Here is a 27,667-nt window from a genome sequence, read left to right as displayed (position 1 = left end):
ATTCTGCAGTGAGTGAGTGAGTGTGAGGGGCTTCAGAGGAAGACTCTGCATCATCAGTGATATGAACATGTAAATAAGTCATGGCTAATCTCTCTCTCCCTCTCTCTCTCTTTCTGTTGCTCTCACTCTCTCTGTAAAAGCCATGTGTACATTTTTAGAATTCCCCGAGTTCTGCTGACGTGAAGAAAGAGATGAAAGATTCATGTTTGTTTAAAAAATTCAAAATGATGTCCTGAACTTTCAGTACATAGCCAGTATGGATAAATTATTTAACCTTGGGATGCAAGGAAGGGAATTTGAAGGGTTTGGAAATCCAAGCAACAACAATTAAACCCATTTTTGCACGACCAGAAAATACTTTCAGAAATTGCACTGATGGAGGATAATTTCCTGTATTCAGCAGGATTGACTGTGTTTACAGGAAATGGGGAAAAAAGTTGCAGAGCTGGTCAGTGAACGCACCAGCAGAGGGAGACCATGTCACATGGCAGTGCTGAGGTTTAACACTGCTCTTCTCACATGTTTTAAAATAACACCCAGACACTTATTCATTTATAAACAGACACAGAAAGCCTCAAATGTTATCAGACTGCTAGTAGAAATATTCAGATTTATCCATAACTAAACTCAAATGATATGATGCACAGAACCCTTTATTTTAGGTGAAAAATGAGTTTATGATGACTTTCACTTGTGTGTGTCATTTTAAATCAAGCCCACACTGTCATTAACATTAATGACGTGAAATCTGCAGGTGATTAAGGGTTAAACTCTGAGTCCGATGTGAATCTGAAATCCGATACAGTTCCTGATGGATGAGTCTGGTTGCGGCTCGTCGTCCCTTTTTCCTCCCTTTTGTTTTCACCGTGCCTTTTACGTCGTCTTACGTTTTCTTAATACGCAACCGCAAAGCTCACGCGACTGCCCTCCCTCGTCTTGTCAGCGTGCGCACTGCGTAATGGCGACAACGGCGAAAACGTTACGCATTTCCTAATTGGAAGTTTTGGGATATGACACAGTGACAGGGGGCAGACACGCAAGTAAGTAGCAAATGTTTTGTTCTCTTTCATACTCGGACAGGCTGTGGCAGTATGTCGGCTTTTGTGTTTACTTCCTGTTGCTGTCTCACCTGTGCAACCAGGTGAGCCGACGTTACACCTGTAGCAAGAAGCACCACACAAAACAGTAGAGCTGGTTGTGGCCACAAGAGTTTGTGTCAGTTTTTTCTGCCCATACACACTTTGTAGTGATATGACTGAACACTGAGCCATGTTGAGTGTAAAATGAGGAGAACTTTGTTCAGGTGTAACCCTGTAACTGCAGTCATCCAGCTCTTCATTCCTCCCCTTCTCACAGAATGGTGGATTCAGATGTACAAGCAGCTCTCGCCTCAAAGAGCAGTGGCCCTTTTAAAATGGAGGAGCTGGCTCTAATGGCCTTGCTGGAATGTCCTCTGTGTTTGGACCAGCTGGATGTGTCAGCCAAGGTCCTGCCCTGCCAGCACACGTTCTGTATGCCCTGCCTGCAGAGGCATGAGACGGCCCATTCCCAGCTGCACTGCCCAGAGTGTCGTGCTCCCATCCAGGTCAGGACGATGGAGGAGCTTCCTGAAAACCTCCTGTTAGTGCGGCTTCTGGAGGGGCTCCAGGGCTCAGCAGGGTCCGGGAGGAAGACGCAGACAGCGCGCTACGCAGTGCCCTTGGCCAGGAGCAGCTTGACAGCCAGGGAAGATCAGCTGGAGCAGCAGGAGAGTCAACCCAGAGAGAAGCGAGGGTACAGTGAGGTCAGTGAACAACCCCAGCCTACATCCTGCTGTGTCTGTAAGAGAAATTGTGACCTTTGGTTAGTAGTATCTGGATGTTTTTGTCATGTTGTGGATTTATAAGTCTGTGGCCTGTTAAAGGAGCTGAGTTACACAGCTTGTCATTACATACATGTGCAGTTTACACTATGAGTGATTATGCAGAAAGTTTGAAGAAACTTTTTTATGTGCCGGGTAATAGAAAAATTGCAAAGTCAGCACTGTCTGAGAACACTTGGCTACCTTGTTCTCGAGGGTTTATCACCCATAGAGGTCCATGAGGGCATGATGACAACAGTAGTGGGGAGCCAATGAGAGCCCCCACTCATAGAAAATCAGTCATTGTCACACAGAAAGTCATTGGCATAATTTATTAAAGGACTTTATACTTCAACAAATAACACAATGATATATATGGTCACAGAGCTGGAAATCCCATGGAAACATCTCCAAATATCTCCTTGGGCCTGACGATTGAGCACATCATGTCAGGAGACGATCAAGCAGTTATTTGGGCAGATGTTGGGAGAGTAAAACAACAATATAACTAAGAACAAATATAAAAAAACAGACCCAGCATCTGGACTATCTGGAGAAAGGTCATGTTTTTACAGAGGCTTACTATGCTGATCTCTGGAGATTCATTATGGGAAGCTGACAAAAGAAGCACTCTGTCACCAGTGCTACAGTCTATATGGCTGCCATCAGGAATGTGAATTTTAACACTCATCCAACACCTGCCTCTTCTCCTGTATCAAGAAGTCTGAGATGCCAGCTTCTAGAGGATCTGTATGCTCCATGCCCTCTGAACTAACTAGTGTGTTTCTATGTTTTCTACAATTGTCTCCTTTTCTCCCTTACCACGCCTTCATACTGTATGTATATAAATAGTGTCATACTTAACGTTGTCCTAATACTCCTGCACATGAGAACTATCAGTATGAAGGAATCTCTGAACAATGATAAAAAATACTGTTTTATATTACAAAGGTAATCAGAATGTTTCAGCTGTAAAAACCACCCAGCTGTTTCAGATTATGAGACTCACAAGAGCTTGAGTGTGATCTAACTATCAAAATGTTTCCTCTGGCAAAATGTGAATCTGCATTCCTCCGGGCCTGAAGCAATGAGATCCCCCTCAAACCTGTACAAAATGGTGTTGTTATTCTGCAGGTACACGTTACCTCCAGAGCAGCAGGGCTGCTTCCCATGTGACAGAGAACAAACCCCAATCCTCCTGAGTGCTGCCCTCAGACACATGAGCCCAGCCAGGGGAGCTCCTTTATGCGCAGCTCAAAAGACAAGCATTAAAAATGTACTGGAAAATGCATGTAGTATGTTTACAGTACATTTGTATTCATTCAGTGCTATGTAAAATTTGTGTGCATAGGCATATTTTAGAAATGACATTCTTCTGACCAAATGAATAATACTTGGACACTTTTCACTTTTTTAAGGTTAATGAAATATGGCCATAAACTGATTTACTCTATAATGAATACAAATTTAAGGAGACTGACAAAGTAAAGAGGAGCCAATGTCAAAAATGTATTAGCCTGTGAGGCGCATCTCTCCTAATTTAAAGCTAACAGACATCTAAGGATCATAAAGGTACTTCACAGTCATTAATTCACTGCACTCTTTTCCATAGATGCTGATGGTTTATTCTCCAAAAGTGATAAGAAACCCAGTGATCTGCCATGTTTGAAAAGCTGCACTGAGAGTTAAGGAGTTGGCTCAAAATCTGTGGCTCAAGTTCAGTCAGAGTTCAGAAAGCTCAGGGAAGTTTACAAGTGGGAGTTGGTGATCATTTTTGGTGCTTATGCTAATACATGGCTGATTAAATGTAGATGAAGTGGATGTGAACAGTAAATTCAACATGTTGAATACTTGCAGTGAAACTAAAATCCATGCTGTGTGAAATAGGTGGCTTCCTATCAGCCCACATCCTTCTGCTGTTTTTAAAAACAGTTTTGACAGTTTGACTCTTGATATCATCTTTGAAAGAAAAAAAAGATGCTACGTTAAATTCTGTATCTGCAGATAAGAGCAGATAAGAACAGTGAGCATCAGTATCCGTTTAGCACAGAAACATGCTGAAGCTTTCCCGTCTACACTGCATGAAATAATGACATTTATTCATAACATTTACAGGGAACAGGGCTTTGTCTTGTCTTATGCTAACCACATTCAGACTGTGTCATTAATATACAGTCTTTGACTCACAGTATAGAGCCTTGTTTTGGAAACATGTCTTACTTTGTGCAGGGTCACAAAAGCCTAAATTCTTCATGCTGATGTGCTGATATTTGACTTTCTTCTGCTCCTCAGGCTCCTCTCAGGGCCTCAATGTATAACCAACAAGGTGAGGTGAAGTCAAGAGAGCCGGTCATGGCGCTTGGTAACAGTGTCACCCCAAAGCACAAAGTGGATGACAACTGGCACCACGAAGACGCTGGCGACAGTAGCAGCGCACCTGTCACTGCACTGCAGGCAACCAGCCAGATGCCTCAGCTGCAGCCCCTCCAGCACCCGCCGGCGCTCTGCAGGGCGCTGTGCGATTTTAATCCAGAGGAGATGAATCTGAAAGAGCGCAAATGTTGTCTCAGCTTCTTCAAGGTCTGAAACTCACACTCCTGACCCAACACAGCATGAAGTGCTCATTTCTTCTGTGTGCAGATGTGTGTGTACTATCCAGGCTTTTTTAATAGCACAAGTGGACGGCCACTGATAAAAAACACAGTAACATTAACTTTAAAGGAAAGTTTGTGAGTGTGCATGTGAGTATAAATGATTGATTAGGATCAAAATATTTGCTATCCAATATTGATCAGTTTTACCCAGTAACAGCACTGCTGGCTTTTTGAGTAATCATCTGAGTAATGTCTGCTCTGTTCTCTGTGAAGATAATGTCTTAAGAAAGCCTCCGCAGAATTTCTTCAGACTTGGTCTGAAAGTTTATGTGGAAGGATGTGCTGATTAGAATTTGGTTGTCAAAGTTCACAATAACTGTAAATGATCAGCACCTCAGAAAAGGTTTGAGGGGATTTCCTAAAATCCAGCAGAAATATCCAATTAGACTTAAGGATAAAATTGTTTTACTTTGGCGGTCAAAGGTCACTGTTGAGTGAAAACAAGTTAATGGCTAAATACAACAGACACTTAAAATGATCTAGTAATGGAATGTTTTTGTCCAAAATGTCACGGTGTTATTATAATATTCTCCAAAAGCACTTTATTCCATCATCATGTTATCTGAAGTCTGCTACATGGTGCACCAGTATAGAAAGACATCGTTAGAATGTGCTTTATTATAATATAATATATAATTATTATTTAGACTAAAAAAAAGTTTCCAAATTCCAAAAGTTGTTATTTGAGGGGAAAGCTGTGTGAATAGCTGTGTTGCTATTGTGAAGTTGTCTAAAGAGCATGAATTAACTCATTGATAAGTTGCACCTTCTGCATAGTGTTTATCAAGTATAATTCTTGCTGCAGTTTCAGAATTGTCAGGAATTTTGCTCGCCTTGCCTTTTAAACTGATTTTCTTTTCATGAACTGGTTAATAACATTAATTTACTGAAAATATAAAAAATGTGTTCTGAAAGTTAGTTCAGCTCTTTTTACCAGTTTTTGAAATGGCAGATGTAACAGTCAGATCAGCATATAAGCTGCCCAGCTCTCATGTAGACAAATGTCCCTCATGGATGGATGCTTAATACATTCAGCATTGTTCGTCTTTGATTACAGAAGGTTCCTAGTCACACTGATGGACATTGCATTTTGTTTTTCCTGGACTGAAATCAGAGACTTGTTGGGCTGGAAGCTCAGACCTCTGCTGCAGTGGTTGTTATGTGCCCTGAAGCCGTTCTGAGGCAGTTATGTAAGGGCTTGGGCACTTGTGTGTCTTTCCATTAAAGCACACTTGAGCTCGCCTTCTTTTTCTTTAATGCAGGTGGTCAAATGGTTTTTAGAGGCCGGCCGCTGAAAGATCTGGGCCCTGCAGACACTAAGCGAGCTGATGTCACATTGGAAACACAGAGCTCGGAGAGTTTCAGAGCTGAGTGCTCAGTCTCCAGGGCGAGCGCGCTCACTTATAAGCTGCTGTTTTCTGCTTGCTTTCTTTTACTTGTTCCTGGTTTGCAGGGAGACATCCTGACTGTCATCAGATGTGTCGATGAACACTGGATTGAAGCCAAGCTTGGGGAGAAAGTTGGACTTTGTCCTCTGCAGTTTGTAGAGGTGAGTTCCTCCTTCCTTTCTTCTTCGGGTCAGGGCCTTTTTGTTGTGATCAAGTTCGACACCTGCCATTTGGCACTTTGGTCTGATCATGCAACTGTTTGAATCAGTTGAAGCGTTGCTGGATCATTATTTTCCAGGTCACTGCCAGGACAGTTTTATTCTCATTCAAATCTTTGATTCATCAGTAAATGTCACTCCTGTGCTGCAAAGTGCTGAGGCAGAAAGCTAATCTATGAGGCCCTGCTGCGTCTGCAGCTGCTCATTAGTGTGTGACTATGTGGCTTACTCAGGTTTGCAGGGCTTGCTTAGCTAGCTGACTGTCATTTGTTTTCCTCTGTACTCTGCCTCTAGGAATTAACTTCATCCTCACTGGAGGAAATTTGTTCACACAGTGGGGTCAAAGTGGTGCCTTGTTCAGTGCTTGTTACTTACCTAACTTGCCATCTGCTTTGCTGATAGTTTTTTCATAAAGACCCCCTCCTCCTATGAGCGCTCCCTTTTGTCTCCTGCTCTCCAGTGTCTACTCCTAAAGCGCTGCCTCAGTGATGCTCTTTTTCTTTTTCCAGCACTGTAGTCTATTCTTTCTTCTTCCCTCCTCTCCTTTCTGAGCCTGCCTCTCCTTGTGTCGTGCAGCCAGGCGTGAAGACACAGTAATGCTTTCTCTGCTTGGGTGGCATAACAGCACATCACTGTGGGGAGTGAAAGCATTAACCCTGCCATGCCTGTCTGTCTGCCTGCCTCTCTGGGAAGCCTCTCTCTTAGCGCCAGTCAACCCTTCTTGGCTCATTGGCTTATCATCCTGTCTGCCTGCCCATCCAACAAGTTGTAGGGGTGAGTCGAGTAGTGATAAGTGGGTGTACCGTATTTAGACAGCCGTTTTGCAGATCAGCAGGAGCAGAGGTTGACAGGCGCTAGTAGCAGGTAGGAGCGCATTGGAGAGGATTTTTCTGTCCGTTTTCTGTGATTTTCAATGTGGTTTCTCATTATGTATTTCTCTTCTTTCAGCCAAACTCTGTGGCTGCCAAACTGCTAAAGGGAAGGAGTCGGAGGGGAGGTGACTCAGCAGATTTTCACCATCAGAGTGGGAGTGGGGGCAAAGACAAGGCCACTGACGCATCCTACAAGACCGTCCATTACGGAGTCCCTCAAGTCCCGGCAAAGACACCCATCATCAATGCTTTGCCCCTCTCCAGCCAGCGGAAACAGCCCACAGCCAGCAGCAGCTTCCATCCGACCCCAGCAGGAGAGACGACAAATATCAGCACCTTCAACAGCTTCAACCGTCACCCACAGCATCTCTCTGCCACCCGGGGCCACTCGCACCCTTCAAGAGTGAACTCTCACCAAATTAAACGCTACTCTGACTCACACAGACACCTGTTACAGGTGAGTCATGCGTCTCTTTATGAATGCATGCTGTTCTTATTGTTTGCAGTGATTTCTTCTGACAAAACACAAGGTTGGCAAAAAGACGCAATGGTTTTCTGTGAGAGAATGGAGGTGTTTATTTGTGTGACTTACGGACAAAGTTGGCCTCAGTGGTGCAGGGAGGGAATGATGACACTAAGTTGAAGGAATGAATGAGAAAGAGGGATCGCCCTTGTGTTGGCTGCTTCGTGATTAAGTGGCTCTCATTAAGACAACACAGATGTGGAAAAGGGCTAGATACAAAAGGAGGCGAGTGGACCGTCACTATGAAAGGTCTTTAATCATGGGTCCTGGGACGCAAGCCAGGGCTTCTCTCTTCAGAGATGAATTACAGTCCAACAGGGTGTGTGTGTCCTTTTTCACTCTCCAGCCCAGCCTGCGTCTTATTCTCAAAAGGCAAACTGGTCACTAGAGAGAAAAGACGCCCAATTTAGTACTTATATTAACTTCTAGAAAGCATAATTTCACAGAATAACATAACATCATCTAGGTAAATTATTACATAAACACCAGAAGTCTCTACAACAGTCTGTTTGCAGTTTTCCTGAGATTATCTTGGGGCTTCTTTGGAAATTTGACAGGTTTTTTAGGAACTTTTTGTGTGTCAAACTAGGGTAATTGCTATCCTAAACTACACCCTTTTTATGTGACCAACAAGATATGTATCTGCTGAATAGGCATGAGGTTGTTTGCCTGTCTATGTTAGCCCTGTTACAGACAGGCAAACTGTCTGTCAGGGTGTACCCTGCCTCCTGCTAATTGGGTTGGGAATAAGCTGTTGGGATAGGCTCCTGCCCGCTCTGTGATCTTGAAGTAAGTGGGTTTAGAAAATGGGTGGATGGATGAATAACAGATCAAAGAACTTGCTCTGGCATTGCATTGTGAAACTACAAATCACAAAAAAAAAGATTTTTGTAGATATTGTGAAGAGCAGTATGGGGACGTGTAAAAAGTTTCTAGCTTGAATGAACCAAAGTTTTGATGGGTATACTTCTGATTAACAATATTATATAAGTATTATATAAATGTATTATGTTCTCAAGTCATATCCATCTAGGGCAGTGCCATGAAACATAAAAAGACCTGTGGAGGGTTTAATAATAAAATCGGCTGCCAAGTGCATGGCCTCCATGAGATTATGATTTCCTTTGATTCAGTTCATATCTCACAGCACTACCCTGTAATTATGTCAGAGCATAAAAATGCTAAACCTCATGCAGGTTGGAAGAAAAACATAAGAGGGAAGTAAGGTGGAGCGGACTTGAAAACAAGATAAGAAAGGAGAAATTGGTGTTAGGTAAGACAGGAAGAACAAACTGTGAAAGCAAAATATGATGTGCATGGTGTTAAGATACAAAGGAAACAGAAGCTGCAAAAAGGCAACGCACAAAAGAGGAGAGAAGAGAAGGAGGAGGAAAATGAGAGATAGATGTGGAGAGTGGGAGGCTTGGAGAGTCCCTTAGTGTGTCTGCTTATTCCTCTCATGCTGATGATGAGTCACTAGTGAAGTTGGTTACGTAACAGACCCCTCTCTCCCCTGCCTTCAAACTCCTTCCTCTTCACTAAGCAGGTAACACTCACTTTCACGTCAGAGGGTGAATAATGGACAGACAAGCAATGCACTCCCCTTTCTGAAGGAGCATAGGGCCGGCTCCCTAAAGCTGAGGCTGAGCATCCCAGAGCCCATGCCAGCATGTGTGCTATTCTTAGTGCTGTATCCCATCGGCTCTCACCTCTGGCTCAGCTGGTTGACAGAGAGCTGCAGCTTCCCTCCCACTGTGGATGAAATAATTCTCATTAATGTTGAGTATCGGCATGGTTATGTAACGGCAAAAATTAGGATAGAAATGAGCCAAGAGCAAAAACAACTTCAATCCCTTATCATACTTCACTCCAGAATATCTGACGCCATTGTTGTTATCAGAAGTGACTGAAGCTGGTGAACAAACTCCATAAAAGAAACAACTAGCCTGAGTTTTTTATAGAACCTTTGAAGAGCAGCGTGTCACAGAAGTCTGCTGCTGACTTTAAAAGTTAGAAGGAAAATCTGCGTAAACATCTCAGTGGCCTCATTGAACAGATCTATAATCTAGTTCAGTGTTTAGCTGCAAGAACCCTGCGTTCCACTTTACTTTAAATGATATTGACTGTTTATACTTATAGCTTCAATTCATAATCTGTTGTGTATATGAAATATGTTTAAGATTTTATTCTTCAACTTCGACTGAAATAAAAACGAGACCAGATCTGAGCTAATGGGCATTTACACCAGTGGACAGTCAAGTGTTTTTCATCACACCATGAGGTCTTTCAATCAATGGAGAACACCTGCAGAAAACTGCGGCTGGCCTTATAAGGTTGATGCTGATGTCGGCAGCTTGCCACAGTGAGTGTAGATCAAACTGGACAGTCTGTCCATGTGTGACCCCTGGTTCTCTGCAGGCCTGATGGTAATAGAGGCTGGAGTCTGGCTTCATGTGTTCATTTTCATCATGGTGCCACATCACTTCAACCAGACTAGACCGAGAAACTGATACAGTGAATACTGATGCAGATTTGTCAGGTTGCACACTCAATGACGGATAGTGTTGCTAATAGTTCCAACAACATACGTATGCTCTCTGCATGGCCTCTTTTTCTGGCATGAAAATGTAACTTTCTAAAGGTACTAGTCACATTTAGACTGAACATAACTGCCCTTCTGCTGTTTGTTTTGATTGACAGATAAAGGTTGCTGCAGTACTATTGTGAAATAATAACTTTGGAAAGATTCTGAACAGTTTTAATAACTATACCACAACAATTTGTGTAATTACTTGTCAGCCGGACACCAAATGAATTGGTTCATTATTGGTTCATTTATACCAACAAAGATTGACTGCAGAGGACTGCAGAAGCATGTGAGCCTTTTGTATCTGTTCAGACTTTATTTGTTGCCTGACTAATAGCTGCATTACTCTCCCCATTTAAATATAGTCACTGCCAGTATTGGGTCAGTGCACCTGGCCATTGCGTGACTGCAGCAAAACTGATGCAGGCTCTTTGTATCTGTAGAAACACAAACCAAGAATAGAGATAAGGACACAGAGTGATGAAATGAAGTAAATAATTTAGCACATGAAGACAGGTTGCTTTCTGTGTTATGAAACCAAGATCTTAGTGCTTTGCTGTTAAAAGAATGATTAATTGGACCTTCATGCCTTTTTCTCAGTGCTGGGGATATGGAGTCATGGACAGTGTGTTACATGACGGCTGGTTATGTAAAAGAAGTGGACAAAAGACAGGACAGTAAAGCTCATCCAGTCCATCTCTTATATGATAGAGACATGATGGATGCTGCATGTGTATCATCTATATTTACTTCCTCTTCTCAGCTCTGCCTTTGATGAGTAAGCCTGTGGTTACATCACTGGATAGATCTTAATTGGGACTGTCTTTGTGCTTATGAGTGGTAGCGTAAATCCATACTCTATAGAAGGAACCCCAGGCCTAAAGGCGCACAGAAGCAGGAGCTGAGTGGTGGTGCTCTAAATAGCAGCAAACATCTATGAACATCACAGCAAAGATAATGGACACTGCAAAAGTTGTTTCCACCCCTTTATAATGACAACAGTGAGACAAGATGCATGTGTACAGGGCTTGTTTGACCAGCACAGAAAGTCCTGTAATTAGGTAATTAGAGATTAATCTCCCTAACAGTTGCAAGACACACTTATGCATCCTGTCCTATCACTCACTGACTGTGTCAGGTTTGACTGTCTGCTGACTTCAAGCCTGTCAACTCTCCAGAGAGGTTGCTGAAAGGTGAAGAGGCTGGCGTCAGGAACTCCTGCTGAAGGTTCTGCCACATTGATGAACTGGGAGTCAGGCAGGGAATGACACAAAGACCTTAAATACTGTTGTAGTTAATGGGCTAATGAGGGAATGAGCTTCAGGTATCTAGTAATATCAGAAAACACAAGTAAGGGGAAACGAAGAACTGCAGCCCGAAGCATGGTATCAGACTAGCACTGCTGCAGCGTAAATGAAGATTAAACAGTAACAAAACAAAAAAGAAACATTATGGTGTATGGGAATAAACCCGAAAAACCAACACAATGCTCAAGGTCTTCTCTGAGCAGCTCGCTTCTTATCTGACAGTCACAAGAAGGTCCACAGAGCCATACACAGTTAATGAAAGGTCACAGAAGCTTAGGCATGGTCACAAGAGTCATCCCTTAGGATAAGGTTAAACGTTTATACATTGTACATAAGTAGATTACTATATATTAAGGCACCTGAGGAATTACACTGCATGATTCCCAGAAAAGGCTTTTACTGAGAACAAATACAAAGCACATGTACAGGAATTATGAATCTCTAGAAATCTCCAACAGTGAATGAATGATTTAAGTGGCTTTTAATGTTAGAGCCAGCGTACAGTTTATGACTTAAGCTGCCTGCGACAATAAAACTTACACAAAATACTGACAGGCCATTTCTTTAATAATCACTGCACAGAACCTTACTGCACTCTCACATAACCAAGACTGCCTGTTTTTTTAGTAGTACACGAAAAACGTGAACCCAAATCGCTTTTTTATATTGGGCTTAATCAACATGCCATGCCTCCCCGTTCTATAAAATAATTACGAATCCTGTTTCAGAGTGAGAAGAAGATGACGAGTGAGACCCCACCCACTGTCTCCATGGCTCTGGTGAACCCCCAGATACCCTCTGCCTCTGCAGACGGCAAAAACTCCTCCACACAGCAGCTCTCCATCAGCGTGTGAGTCACTCTGGTAATCATTACATTAATGGTATGATAATACATGATCACATGTGCAAGAGGTGAAGTGAATATGAAACAAAAGGCAGCTGAAGCTTCATATTTGTTGTGAAAACTGTGGTAGTAAGACAGATGTGACTCCACAGGTGTGCCGTCCTGTATTCCTACAAGCCTCGACGACCAGAGGAGCTGGAGCTGAGGAAAGGAGAGATGGTGGGAGTGTACGGGAAGTTCAAGGAAGGCTGGCTGCGTGGGTTATCACTCAGAACAGGCAAAGTGGGCATTCTGCCAAGCAACTACATTACGCCTGTGCTCAGGTGAGAGGCTGTGACCTCTGACTGCAGAAAGTAGGAGCAATAGCATTTAGGCACAGACGGTGTGGGCAGGAAGACATGCCATAATCCATTCGTTTTTACAGATTAATTAATCTGTAATACAAAGCTGCACAGTTTAGACTTTCTTTACAGTAAACTAATGTTGTAACTGTATTTCCCCACTTGCAGAACCTCTGCCAGAATTATGGAGACCAAAGCAACTAATGCATCCGCACAGTACAACACAGTAGCTGGAAAGAAACCCACTGCTGCCAAAAATCCGGCTGTAGTCTTTGCTCTTGACAGGGTGAGCGCTGATGGAGCGATACACTCAACAGGACAGGTCCCTTCTGTGCCAAATGGAGCACAGCATGCAGTATCATCCACTGGCTCTGGAAAGCAGTCCTTCCACGGGGGTTCAGAAGGGTGGGAGACTGTGAGGCGTATTTTTAACCCGCATAGAGGTCAGCCCTCTTGATTTAAAATTAGATGTATCATCAAAGTCGCTTCAAGAATACCCTTTTAATGTTGCATTTTTTCAGGCTCAAACCGATACTCCCATATGTCAAGTTTCAACGGTCCCTCCAACTCACAGCACTTTGCACAAGTTCAGGCATCTGGCTATTCTCCTGCCCTGCAACGAAAGAAAAACAGCAGTATCCTGTCCAACACTGCCAGGTCACTAGGCTGGATGACTGAGCCAGCAGCGCCCTCTACTGCTGCCTTCATGAAGGACAGGGACTTCACAGCTTCACATGAAGCAACATTTCAGCATGACAGACAGCCCACCAACGGGCCTCAATCAATTCTAGTGAGGCCTGACACACACAAGAATAGTACAGACAAGGTAAAGTAACACTCATGAAAGTTGCATTTGTCGGTAAGTGCGCAGGATTTATGTGACCACTTTTCTGCATGATAAATATTTTACCTCCACAGCCTGCAAAGTCGGTGCGGTTCCTCACAGATGAAGACTTCTCTCTTCCAAGACGCCGGACCTCCTCTTGGTCATCTGGAAATCAGGTTCCATCCAACAGTCGTCCTGGCCCTCCTCCTTTAGAAGTGTGGGCACCATCTCTCACCCTGGGAAGAGATGGACCAGGGATCATTCTCAAAGAAGGAAAAGGTCCTGTTCTCAGGAAGGGCCTCGACACGGCCATCTCAGATCTGAATTCTATCCCACAGAAACAAACACCCTCACAGCCGTCGCTGTCAGCTGTGTCAGCTCAGTTCAGCCCCAGCAGGTATGTGCAATTTGTGTGTGTTTGCCCTTGAAAATGAAGCACAGCGATTAATTATCTGACAGATTAGTGTTAGGCTTTTAAAATGTTAATGATTTCACTGCATGTAACATCTTTTTCAGACACAGAGTGACCACAACACATTTAGCCCAGACAGACTCGGAGCTCAGTCTGCTTCAAGGCGAGTCTGTCCTTGTCCACAGACCCCGGCCTGACGGGCGGGTACTTGTTACTCAGGAGAGCAGCGGACAGACTGGCTTATTCCACAGCAGTGTTCTTCAAGCCCTCGAGAGGCTCAGCTGACTGTGTAGTAGTGTATATTTCTATTTCCCATGTCTTCAAACTGCCAAAGGACTTGAGTTGATAAGGTCCAAAGGTTTTACTGCCAAAAGGTCTATGAAAGGTGTTTATTTCTGGCCTGAGTGTATATGAGTGTGTGGCTCTGGAGGTATATTTTGCGTCTTTGTCTGTATGTGTGCATGTTTGTGACACATGTATAAGAGTTTGCACAAAAAAAAACCCACTTAATGACTGTTCCTTGTTTTCATACCCATGTTACACACATTGGTGAGTGCCTTTGTCAATAGCAACTGCTTAATGTGGTAATAAAATATACACCTGGAATATTAGTAGTTTGTTGTGTCACTTGTGGTTAAAAGTGTAACTCAGAGCAGCGCCATTGAACATGGCTGTGGTTACAGCTGTTGCTGAAGTTTACCGACTGTACAAACTTCTTGGGGATCAGTTCAATGCCTGCCAGCTAATATTAACCTAGCATATCTTGTTTTACTGCCTTATGCAAGAAATGATTTTGATTGTTTCTGATTTGTGCTCAGAATATGTTTACATGCATGCGAGAAGCCAGGCTGCATTGTTAATAAATTATACAGGTTTCAGGCTTCACAATCCTGGGTGAGGTGTTTCCATGCAACTGTATTTTAAGATTAAGATTAAGAATTACTTTATTAATCCCTGTGGGGATATTAAGTATCTGTGTTTCTGCTGAGTAGCATATTTGGGACAATCAGATTTCTGAAACCAGAGTAGGATGTTTACATCTGCAAGACATAACCACAATGTTTCCTGTTCCTGGTAACCTTCTGTTTATTTATGAGCCTGATTACAGAAATCTGTATTAAGACCCATTTGAGAAACCAGATATGATACCTGAATGTACTCTATTAGAAATTAGGAAGCTGTTGCATCAAAGGTCCCAGAAGAAGACAAATCTGGACAGTAATGTGGATGTAAACATACTCACTGTTTTGATGGTTGATGCCTTTTATATTTGTTTCCTCATTTAGCAGCCAGAGTCTGCTTGGTCATCAGATTTTTGTGCATTAACGTACATTTTGCACTTCTATTCCACTGCATTGCACTCCACTGAACACAATGAAACCATTATTCGCAACAGCAGCAGTTAGCTACTGTGACCAGTCAGCCCTAGACCAGCTAGTTCCCCTTCTGCGCATGCGCCCCCTCACAGCCCTGACAACAAGCTATCGGATGTGTGAGCCTTTGATGAAATGGGCACAGCGCTGCTATTTTCATTATTCTGATAACCTAGAGTCGAATAAGCAAAGCCGTATATACCTTTAATTGTCGTTACACATATAATTGCTCTTCTGTGGTCTCACCATGCCGGTAAGTCGATTCGCCTGTCTGCAATTTTGTTTTGTTTGCAAATTGGGTGCCTCCCTTCCTCTACTGATATGACGCTAACCGGTTAGCATCGTTAGCTCACAATTTCCAGTTCGTTTTAAGAGACATGGATATATGACCTGATTTTGAACTATCGATAGGGTTCAATATGTCGGTATGGATAAGCTGTGGTGCTTGTATTGTGTTTGTATGTGCTTGAGATTCACCGTGGTAATGTGGTTAAGACAACCTAGCAACCAAGCAAACGTTGATATAAATATAATGGAAAAGCGTCTAATGCTAACCTCAACGTTAGCTAACCTTTAGAACCGATTGTAATATCTCCACCTAAGTTTGCTGACTTCTGCCGCCATCTATGACTGAAGCCTGCTTGTATCGTCTGTTGTTTTTTCCAGAGCAATAGGGTTGACAAACAGGAGGTCAGCGACAATGTGAAAGTTGTGGTGAGATGTCGCCCCCTAAACCAGAAAGAGAAGATGATGGGCCACAAGCAGGCCGTCATGGTAGACGAAATCCGTGGGACCATTACAGTCAACAAGCTGGAAACCCCCCAGGAACCACCTAAGACATTCACTTTTGACACAGTTTTTGGACCAGACAGTAAACAGCTGGATGTCTACAATCTCACAGCCCGCCCCATTATTGACTCAGTATTAGAGGGATACAATGGTACGGCCCTTATTAGTAAACCACAGAATGTGACTTATCTGTGTTTGATGACTTCACAACATACACTCTCTAGTTACAATTACATTTTAGATATTTTCATATTTTTGTCATGTTTGCAGTGTGATGTGATTTTTATTCTCCAATTCTCCAATTTAAGGGACAATTTTTGCATATGGACAGACTGGCACAGGAAAAACATTCACCATGGAAGGTGTGAGAGCTGTACCAGAACTCAGAGGCATAATCCCAAATTCCTTTGCTCATATATTTGGTCATATTGCAAAGGCAGAGGGTGATACCAGGTAAGAAACCCATCAGTCTGAAAATGACCCCGGCCAACCATCAAAGCACCAACACATAGAGCCATGACAATAATTTCACTTCACTTTTCAAAGAACAGTGTTATTTGGGGGGGCGGGGGGGGTGCTTTTGAAAAAAGCATTAAAAAAAAATCAGTGACATGGATCATAAAGGTTTAATAAATGGAGGTCTTTTCACATTACTCTGACTATACAGGATATAGACAGAGATGAAGCCCTTGTGAACATTTTGTTCTGACTTGTTTTGTTTACAATTACCTTCCACAGATTTTTAGTTCGCGTTTCATACCTGGAGATTTACAATGAGGAAGTGCGTGACTTGTTGGGCAAAGACCAGATGCAGAGGCTTGAGGTAAAGAGATATTTAAAGTCGGTGACTAATGGCACAACTCTCTGGAGGAGTTGTGACTGACACAGTGCTGTCATTTTTAGCTGGAAACTTGCATTAAATGTCATGTAATGAAGGTTCATTTTTTTATGACAGGTAAAAGAAAGACCAGATGTTGGTGTGTACATCAAAGACCTATCTGGTTATGTTTGTAACAACGCTGATGATATGGACAGGATTATGACCCTGGGTCACAAAAACCGTAAGCAGAACAACTGATGACATTTACACATAATCAGACACCTCAAGATCAAGCACTGATCCCTGTTCTTCTTCTTGTCATTAGGGTCTGTTGGTGCAACAAACATGAATGAGCACAGCTCCCGTTCTCATGCTATTTTTACCATCACTATTGAGTGCAGTGAGAAGGGAGTGGATGGAAACCAGCATGTGCGCATGGGCAAACTGCACCTGGTTGATCTGGCGGTATGTATCACGAGTCAAAATAAACTTCTTATTTTAAAATGTGATGTAACTATGACCTATCATAGTATGACCTATCATTCGTGATTCATAAATGAATCTGCCTCTCTAACATCCCACAGGGTTCAGAAAGACAGGGCAAGACTGGAGCTACAGGTCAGCGTTTAAAGGAAGCCACAAAAATCAACCTGTCTCTCTCTACACTGGGTAACGTCATCTCTGCTCTGGTGGATGGCAAGAGCACGCACGTCCCCTACAGGAACTCAAAACTTACCCGTCTGCTGCAGGATTCACTCGGAGGAAATTCCAAGACCATGATGGTAGAGTAAAGCTTAAAATCAGTGTTTAAAGCCTGCACCCTAATGCCGCTGCCTAACCAAATGTTTTGCAAGATGGCTGGCTGATTGTATTAGTAGTATACCTCTTGAATTTAAAATTTTAGGGGTTAATATTAAATGTTTTCATTTGCAAAAAGTGCATAAGCAGCAAATAACATGCATAATGAAAGAAAATACCTAAATTCATCATTTTCAAGCATTTTGACATATCTAGGTTTGACACTACAGCTTTGTTAAACTCCCCCACCCCCCAGTGTGCAAATATAGGTCCTGCAGACTACAATTATGATGAGACCATCAGCACCCTACGCTATGCTAATAGGGCTAAAAACATTAAAAACAAAGCCAGGATCAATGAGGATCCAAAGGATGCCTTGCTGCGGCAGTTTCAGAAAGAGATTGAGGACCTTAAAAAGAAACTTGAGGAAGGTAAGAGGCCGGATTTTTAAAGAAAAAAACACCTTGGATTAGTTACATGTTTGTTTGTTTTTTAGGTCTGCCATATTATTTGTAAAAAGTTCTGTTTTGCAATTTAAGGGGAAGAGATCTCTGGCTCAGAGGCGAGTGGATCAGAGGAGATGGATGAAGGCGATGATGAAGTAGGAAAGCCAGGAGAAGGCCGCAGGAAAAGAAGAGGTTGGAATTTCTAATTATTGGATGTTAAGATCATCTAAGGTGTCCATTTTGAGTCAGCTGTGTGTCTTTGCAAATAGGAAGATATAAATCAGTAGGATTTTTTTTATTCAAAGTGTGCTGTCTTATCAGCATGTTAATTACAAAATGAGTCAGTTCCTCACATATCAAACTGATGTATAGTCTATACTTAGTTAACAGGTTTTTATAAACAGGTTCATAGAGGAGTTCCCCAGATATTCTCACCTTCCTCTTCTAACTGTCAGTGGAAATTGTTAATACTCCAAGCCCAATTTGGTCATTACATCATGTTGCCAGGTGGACACTAATGTTCCTGAAAGGCCACATTTTAAAGATTTTAAATTAAATTTCTACCTGTATTTTCTAGATATTATTATTCTTTCAGTACATTAATATTATAGTGCTATGTATTAGTGATAACACAATTGTGTGAGTATGGTGATCTGCTGTATGTGCAATCTACATGTGTGTACCCACAGCAAAGTAGGATGGGTTAGTTCTTCACTATCTTTTCTCACTTCTAATTTTTCACCGTGGTCTTGTTGGCTATGGTGCTTCCTGTGTTTCTCTTTCAGACAGTAGCAGCAGCAGCAGTAATAGTTCAGAATTTTCCCGCACCTCCTCAGTGCCTCTGCCCACTGAGGATCAGAATAGTGAGTTTGAGTAGCATTCTGCTGACCAACCAAACTGCCCCCAAATTTAAGCCCTTTTCACACATGGAAAAATTGAAAACATCATTTGTGTCTTTTTACTGGAAAATTATAGTCATATTCAGTAATAGCTGAATACTCTGGGCATTTTCATGCCTTGTATCGTTCTGCTGGACCCATGTCTTATCCGTGGTATTAAATTGTTGGAGAAATTGCTCAGAATCCATCTGAAATAGTAGATTGTCCCTTGACATGTTGCGCAGGAACCAAGAAGTTGACAGTTGGATCATTTGAGGTTTATTGTAGACAAATACATGGAGATGTTCAGGGAAACATCATCTCTGTGGCAGAGCACTTTTGTGTTGTGTGGGTCTACCTGCCTTTTTCTTTGTCCCACTTTATCGTCATGCTTTAGGAAGCACCCTTCTCTGGTGTTGCAAACATGTGATCAGGACCCCATGAGTGATAAACCCTTAAGACAGATGTAGTAGAAGTCTGTATAAATACCAGTTGACATTTTTCTCAGTGTGCTCACCTCGAGCTACCCAAAATAGGAATACCAGTACCACAAACAATTCCTGCATTGCCACTTAAGGCATTGGATACCATGAACATAAACATAGTATATCCCATCATCAATGCAAAGTTTAAAAGTTGTGAGTGTTTATTGTTATGTAGGATGGCTTTTTATTTTTTGTGCAGTGTCAATAGGTGGTTTCCTTAGGGGAATTCTTGATGCCTTACTCAGTATGAAGTGGTTGTCTCACCTAGTTTCTTAGCCTTTGATTTGGTTGCATCATATGTGAAATTGCCCACATTATAGTATTGACGGCTATGTGAGAATAAATGCAGGTTTAATTTCAGATTACAATCCATACATCTTTGTGCTTATTTAAACAATTTCTGAGGTGTGAGCAACTTTTAAGAGTTATGCAGAAGTAGAATAAGGCTTATAAGTTCTCTGAATATTGAGTAGTCAATTTGGCAGAGCACATTTTCAGAGCATGACCATACATGTGTGAAAGGGGCTATATGCTTACCTTGTGTTTCTGCAGATCCCCCACCCCACGGCTACTGCCCACACTCCTGTATTTTCATGTTTCAAATATTGTTAGTATTCACATGAAAATCAGTGCAAGAATACCAGTGTGCAAAGACAAATCTCCTAAAGTTGAGTTAGGGTGTCCACAGATCTTTTTAAAAATAGTACCCTCTCTACCACACTTTACACACATGGTGCTATATTTGCATTACTATGTTATATCCTGAGTTTTAGCATGGACCTCTAACAGGCTTTATTGTGTGATTTGTGACTTATAAACCTCAAAGACACAATGCACCCACGTCTTGTTTTTGCTTTGTCTTTCTCCCACTCCTTGTTCCGTAAATGGTGTTCCACTTTGTGAAATTAGACTTTGAAGTTCACTCTGTAATGTCTTGCTTTTTGTCTCTCTTTTCATCTGGTGCAAATGACGGCTGTCTGAATTGCTATGCACCTCTTAATTCAAGAAGAGAGAGGTTGGTGTAAGAATCTACATGGTTCTAATGCCCTGTAGCAATGATGTCTGTTCATATTAATTATAAAGATAGCCATCGTGCGCTTCAGTAGCTACAGTACTTCACTATCTCTGACTAATGGACAATTCATTGTCAATTTATAATCACTATAACCATTCTGTTGTATATGTCTGGTTGCCGTCCATGCTTCTGCATTTTCATAACCACCATCATAAATAAGGATTCTGCTCACACTAACAATAATAATTATTTAATACTGTGTATTAGCAAGTCAACTGTGTGCATTTGTAGCTCACCGTAGAAAACCAACCGGTGTGCTGAAAAAATCTGCACTAAAATTGTACGAACAAAATACTAATATAGAATAACTATAAATCAGGTTGTGTGCTTTCTATACACACAGTGACACGCACCTGGTAAGAGAGGGAACATTTTAGACATCCTGTCAAACATTATGATAATCTCATGTTTTCAGGAAGGAAGAAGGTTTCCCCAGACAAGATGGTGGAGATGCAAGCAAAAATTGAAGAGGAAAGGAAGGCTTTGGAAGCCAAGCTGGACATGGAGGAGGAGGAGAGGAACAAGGCAAGAGCAGAGCTAGAGAAACGGGAGAAGGATCTCCTTAAAGCCCAGTAAGTGTAGAAGACAACAAAATATCATTTCTGTGTAACTTCTAAATGTGTTGTGTGTGTATATATAACTGCTTGTGACATTTTAGGCAAGAGCATCACGTCCTGCTGGAGAAACTGTCAGCTTTAGAAAAGAAGGTGATTGTAGGTGGGGTGGACCTCCTAGCTAAGGCTGAAGAGCAGGAAAAGCTCTTGCAGGAGTCCAACAATGAACTTGAAGAGCGTCGTAGGAGAGCGGAGCAGCTGCGGAAGGAGCTGGAAGAGAAAGAGGTGAAAAATCAAAACCAGTGTAGGTGGGATACAGGCAAATTAAGTTGTGTTCCAATGACTCCAGTGAGCGCTTGATTCTTCTGACACAAATATGTGAATCAGTGACTCTGTACAGAAATATCTCCATTATCATGCTGTATGCATAAAGTTACTTTTGTAACCATAAATTAGCAACAATTTATCCTGGAATACACGTTTATCATGTATGATAAAATGCCTTTAACACCTGAATTTAACAAAAATGAACCAAATATTTGCATAGAAGTTAACCTTTAAAATATGATGACGAAGGTATGATATATCTTAACCTTCATTGGCACATATTAGCTGTCTGCTACCCTGTCTAGCTGGCAGGATATGACATTAAATGCCACATTTCCAGATTTCAGCTGAAGTGGTTGAATCATTGCGGTTGGAAGTACTTTTTCTACGTGTAGTTACACATTAGAAAACACAGAGTCCTTCTTCCATATGGTTATAGTAATTAAATAAGTAAAATGCACAAATTAGACTTTGGTGGCCTGTTTCTATGTGGAAAATGCCTTTATCATTTCACTTCTATCTAGTTTCTTGTTTCTTTACGCCTCCCACTGTATAATCATTGACCGTCATCTGTCCTTAAACAGCAAGAACGTCTGGACATAGAGGAAAAGTACACTAGCCTGCAAGAAGAGGCTCAAGGAAAGACCAAGAAGCTCAAAAAAGTATGGACCATGCTGATGGCTGCCAAATCAGAAGTAAGCACAACAAAAACACAAAAGATGATACATTTAATATCCTGTGTCAAGAGAGAGAGAGGGTTATGTATTAGGGACATGGCGTAGGATTATTTGCTCTAAGACCCTGGCGAGAATATAGTCTACAACACATAATACAAAATAAATGATATGATTTTATTTTTTTAACTCAATTGATCAATGAAGGATTTACATTGAACCACTGTGTGCTGCGTTTGCTTGATCAGATGGCAGATCTACAGCAAGAACATCACAGGGAGATCGAAGGCCTTCTGGAGAACATCCGCCAGCTGAGCCGGGAACTCCGACTCCAGATGCTCATTATAGACAACTTTATTCCCCAAGAATATCAGGTTTGTTTGTGCTTATTGTGGGGACTTCTCTGGGACTATTATATATATATATATATATATATATATATATATATATATATATATATATATATAATATATATATATATATATATATATATATATATATATATATATATATATATATATATATATAAATTATATAGTGTTGTGAACCATGACCCCTGCATTGAATTGTTCTAAAAAAAATCCATTCACTGTCTCTGTAATTGATGTGATGCAGCAACCCTTAGGGGTCATTTATACCTAACTAACAAATCATTTACATGCGTCTGACGCAGATATTATATACAAAAAACATACTACCTACAAAAAATTTTTTAGAAATATAAATACATGTAGATAAAATATCAAGATGCACACATCAGCAGCTGTTGTAAAATCTGAGCAGCATTCATTTCTGCAGGTGGTACAGGTGTCTAGATTGCAGCTGTAGCTGTTTTACTTTCTCACTGCAGGTCACACACATCAGAGCATCTTCACCACCCCATTGGTTCTGCAGTTCTGCAGCTACATGGTGTTAGTGGGTTTCAGTGTTTGTACTTTTAATGTTTTTGTGCTTTCTCTATAGGAGATGATAGAGAACTATGTGCACTGGAATGAAGACATTGGAGAATGGCAGCTGGTGAGCTCTCTTCACATAGCTGATGCTGTTGTGCAATTTTGTGAAAGGTGTAACTCAGAGTTAAGGACTTTTTTCTGTCTTTTGTGTCTTTCAGAAATGTGTGGCTTATACTGGCAACAACATGAGAAAACAGACTCCTGCTCCAGACAAAAAAGAAAAAGATGTGAGTTGCACAGAGACAAAGGTTCAGTTTGTTTCTTTTTTTTGGAAAGCCAAAGCTGAAGTTGCCCTTTTTTATGCCCTTTCCATCTGCAGCCATTTGAAGTGGATTTGTCCCATGTGTATTTGGCCTACACGGAAGAGAGCATGCGGCAGTCACTGATGAAACTAGAGAGGCCCAGAACTTCTAAAAGTAGTAAGAGTGGCCGACCTAAGACTGGGCGAAGGTAACGTATATTTTACGTACATGACAGTCAGTCTAATGCTCTGCATACTGTTGTGCATTTTTGATATATGAGATTATCCTGTAGTTTCTATGGTTTCTTTTATCAGTCTTTGCCCCATTTTTATCTCATTGTAAGAATCCGGATGTGATATTGAATCTAACTGAAACTTCTAGTTTCTGTTGAGCACAGTTAATTGTTGACACCAAAGTGAAAAACAATTTTGTATGTCATGTGCATGAAGATTTATTTTCACTTCTCTATGAGACCCAGATTTAAAGTGACAAAAATGTATCAATGCTAAATCAAATATTTAAATTGCAGTGTTTGACAAATGCATTTCTGCAAATTCAGTCAAATGCCTGTATAGCTTGTGTTATAATGAAATGTGGATAACTTAGAAAGCATCTTAGCAAACTAAAGTAGCTTGCAAGCACCTTTCAAACATTTGCATGGTAGCTATAAGGGGCTAAAATAATCCCAGTCCTTTAAAGGATGCTATGCAGTCATAGCGGTGACCAATCACAGTCTCAACTTTTTGTCCAGTTTGGGTGCTCCAGCAGTAATGGCATGTTGCCACATTTATCAGTATAATCGACATATCCAGTAAGCACGGAACAACACAGATTTTTATCATACCCCCTCTTCTTTGATATGCATGATTCTGTGGTTAAACTGATAAGTGATCACATAAATGACACAGCAGCATTTTAACATCATCAGCACATGTCGAAATCTCATGCTGTTCATCAATAAGATGACTGATTTCAGTGGAATTTCAGTGTCATTTTAGCTGGCAGTATCACAGGGGAATATCAATAGGCCTATCGCAGGCTTAGTTGCACTATGATAGAAAGTTGCTGCATTTTAAAGAGCCGGATTTAGTTAGACGTTTAACATCTAGAGCCTTCTTAACCCATGTTGCTATGTGTTTTGGATCCAGTCCAATTTTAGTCCCTTTCTAATACTTGATGGTTGTTTTTGTACGTAATAATATATGTGAATTTTCCCAAGAAACACAAAAAAATTACTAGACAGAAAAGTAAAAAGGGAGGATTCTGTTACACTGTATAAAAAACCCCCCTTGGAGCCACACTGTATAATTAGCCTATTAATAGCATATTAATTGGGAGATTAGCATGATGGTTTAGCTTTGCTGTTATCATGACATAGTGCTGTTCTGAGAAGTGAGAATGCTGAGAGCTCTGTGAATTTGCTGATAACAGTTGTCTTTGATCTTCACACAGGAAAAGGTCTGCGAAACCAGACGCTGTGATCGAATCCCTTCTGCAGTAATCGACTACACGGAAGAATCATTTCAATACAGCTTGTAATGTTAAATATAAGAAGTCATTAGTCCAGTTCATGGTTTAAGAATATTTAAGAGTATCTGCATACACTGTATAGGTGGTAAGGTTACAATGTGAAGGAGTTGCACCTGTGATAGCATTAACACCTCTTGATAAGAGGATCTGTTGTATATGTACTGTAGTGTAAGACTTCTTTCATGTTGTCAAACATTTCGATGTGGCTTTGAAAGCACCACCACTGCTAAGGTGGAAATATACACTAAAACATAACCAACAGTCTGAAAACTCAGACCCAGATTTTAGAAAGAGAATTGGGATTATGACCTGCAATCTACAAAACATTCATATCCTATCCTAACACTAACCTACCATACCACACAGGTTACGTCTTGGCTACTGTAGTCCTGCACTGATTCTCGTTAAGTGGCCCCTTTTGACATCAATACATAATTTTCATTTTAATGAAACTATTCTACTCTTACGAGCAAAGCCTTAGTGTTTCTTTTAATTGAATACAAGGTGGGAACAAGAAAGCAAAGCTGAATACAGGTATGCTTTTTACTCTTTACCCTAGGTCAGAAGCATAGGGGCACGCTAGCTAGCTAGCTCTTATGTTGGTGCCATTTGCTAATCTTAGCAAGTCAGGACACTTTGTGTTATAATACAAAACAGTATGCCTTAGTATAATGCACTAGTATGAGGTTTCTGTGTCGTGCAAGTAAACTGACTTTTGCTTTGTATCATTGTGTATGTCAAATGTTTACATCCACCAAACCCCTTTGGTTCTATTTATTAAATTATTTTGCATATTATATCTCACATTCTGCATTTTATTGTTAGGTCACTGATGTTTCATTTTGTTCAGAGCTGTAAATCAGTAAGGATTATCAAAATGGCATGTGACTGTGGTATTAAACACAGTAAGTAATGGATGTGATGTTAAAAAGTCTTCTTCAGTGTAAAACTCTTTCATTTGTATCGATAATTTGGATGCATTGCTGATGGATTCAAGCAGGTTAAACAATAAAAGACTTTACCCAATGTCACATAATTTATTGATGTATAAATACAAAAAATAAATAATACAATAAATAATAACTTATCTATATTTTTTTGTGTTTAGTAACATTCATTTTATGGTATTCGGCACAAGTCTTGATATCGTCCAGAAGTTGTCCTAACTCGCACTCTTTGTTCGTCGTTGGGTGACAATGATTCTTCCCAGTCTGAAACAAAATCATTTTGGCAATTTATTTTTCAAGCAATCAAAAAAAATTATCTGAGCAAAGTAGCAAAACAAAACAAAAACATTTTACACCTTCATTATCTGACAGCAAGTCATTTCAAAAACAGCCTTCTTGTTCAGTTTAGGACTACAGAGAATGTATTGTATTGACAAATGAAATCAGCTTTACCACTTCGTTGTACTTTTTCAAGAGACGGATGAGATGATCCAATACATTGTAATGGTACTTCTCTTTAGCACCCTTCAGAGATTTCTCAGCAAAGCAAAAGAACTGATCCTGTTTGAAGAAAGGAACTATTACAAGTGAGGTCTACAAACACACACACACACACACAAATATATATATATATATATATATATATATATATATGACACATATTGCATTAGCCAACCAAACCGAAGGATGCAGTGTACAGAGATATGAATATATATATATATACACACACAAATAAGGGTTTTCAACATACCACACATAGTGATTTTGATCCTGATGCCCTTATCACCATCAGTGTCTTGTTCTTAAATGAAAACATCACGTCAGCATGTCATCAGGCAAACACAGAAACAACATGTACTTTGTAGTTGTCTTACCACTTCACTGGACACATTTTGGACTTGGTCTTTGATTTCCTTCAGGAGCTGCTTTTCAACTGGATTGTGGTGAAACACTGCACAGTTCACCACTGCCACCATAACTATTACTGTGAGAATTCGGAAGTCGAAGATCTTCATCTTTGAAGCAGAATGTGTGTCAGCACCGTCACGTCGAGCTGAAAAGTTGAATTTCCTATACATGTTACAACTGTTGCAGCTTATATTGCCCTCCTGATGACACTCTGACCACAATATTCAACACGTCAGTGGGTGGAAGACGCCAAATAAGGAGATAAACACTATGATGCGTATCTGTCTTACTATATGTTCCACTAGGTGCAAAAGATAGATTACCTGGTAATTCCTGAGCTGCAGCTTCTGACACAGGCCACGCATTTATACTCAGCTCAGCTCTTCTAACTTTTCTGTCTTCATGCAGCACATCCAAGAAGTACTAGTAGAGCTGATGTGTGACAACGAGCCACATACATATTTATCATTATGGTCATACCTGTCTTTTCTGTATGACATGTCAAGCTGAGAAGAGTGTGTGGGCACACAGGAAATAATTAGTTGAAACGACCCCACACATTAGGAAGAGGAAAATGTGAATAACAGAAAAAAGTCCTCAGAGCCTCAGTTTCATTTTACAATAAGACCTGTGAACAGGTGTTGGTTCAGTACCTGTCCACCTGTCATTCTTAGAGAATAGCCTACAGACAAAATGAAGTTAAACCAATCTAACAGCAACATTTTATTATTTTAATAAAAAACTGAAGTTAATTCAGTGTTGTTTTTTATTTATTTGTTCTTTACTTGAGTATTTTTCATTTACTTTTTGCTAAGAGCACAGTTAAAGTAGTGCTGAGTCAGCCATTCCACATAATAAAATAAAAACTTTTGCTTTTATTCTCTAGTTGCTTTAATATAGCCACATTCATGATAGATAAATAAATAAATAAACAAATAAATAAAAAGGTCACTGTTGTTGAAAAATAGTTTGTCAGGGCCCCAGGCCCAGGCCGGAGCCTTGTGCAATCTCCTGCCTTTCCTGTATGGTGCATCAAAATGCTTTGAAAGTGTTGA

The 27,667-nt window shown here is 40.9% G+C and overlaps 2 protein-coding genes across 6 annotated transcripts; both read left to right on the top strand.

Annotated features, from left to right (window-relative positions):
• Nucleotides 1-871: 871 nt before the first annotated feature.
• sh3rf2 (SH3 domain containing ring finger 2) lies at nt 872-14,423 on the top strand. Its single transcript, XM_028416544.1, has 11 exons — nt 872-1,040; nt 1,357-1,783; nt 4,133-4,420; nt 5,948-6,043; nt 7,049-7,429; nt 12,118-12,239; nt 12,386-12,556; nt 12,743-13,017; nt 13,096-13,400; nt 13,493-13,797; nt 13,917-14,423. Exons 2-11 carry the CDS (start codon nt 1,358-1,360, stop codon nt 14,095-14,097), a joined length of 2,550 nt encoding a protein of 849 aa, XP_028272345.1. The 5' UTR covers nt 872-1,040; nt 1,357; the 3' UTR covers nt 14,098-14,423.
• Nucleotides 14,424-15,270: 847 nt separating this feature from the next.
• kif3a (kinesin family member 3A) lies at nt 15,271-25,782 on the top strand. Of its 5 annotated transcripts, XM_028416026.1 has the most exons (19): nt 15,271-15,438; nt 15,852-16,125; nt 16,283-16,427; nt 16,713-16,797; nt 16,930-17,035; nt 17,120-17,259; nt 17,379-17,576; nt 17,849-18,023; nt 18,132-18,230; nt 18,824-18,901; nt 20,408-20,416; nt 20,892-21,048; nt 21,135-21,315; nt 21,942-22,052; nt 22,280-22,405; nt 22,995-23,048; nt 23,143-23,211; nt 23,304-23,434; nt 24,679-25,782. In XM_028416026.1, exons 1-19 carry the CDS (start codon nt 15,433-15,435, stop codon nt 24,725-24,727), a joined length of 2,193 nt encoding a protein of 730 aa, XP_028271827.1. In that variant the 5' UTR covers nt 15,271-15,432; the 3' UTR covers nt 24,728-25,782. The 5 variants fall into 5 exon arrangements, with proteins under 5 accessions (XP_028271827.1, XP_028271830.1, XP_028271829.1 ...); XM_028416029.1 differs by lacking the exon at nt 18,824-18,901 and having other exon boundaries at nt 20,411-20,416; XM_028416028.1 differs by lacking the exon at nt 18,824-18,901.
• Nucleotides 25,783-27,667: the final 1,885 nt, after the last annotated feature.

This window comes from Parambassis ranga, chromosome 10 (assembly GCF_900634625.1).
Source record: "Parambassis ranga chromosome 10, fParRan2.1, whole genome shotgun sequence".
Taxonomy (NCBI): Eukaryota; Metazoa; Chordata; class Actinopteri; family Ambassidae; genus Parambassis; species Parambassis ranga.
The sequence above is the reverse complement of the archived record's forward strand: the minus strand, read 5'-3'. Positions and strand labels throughout refer to the sequence as shown.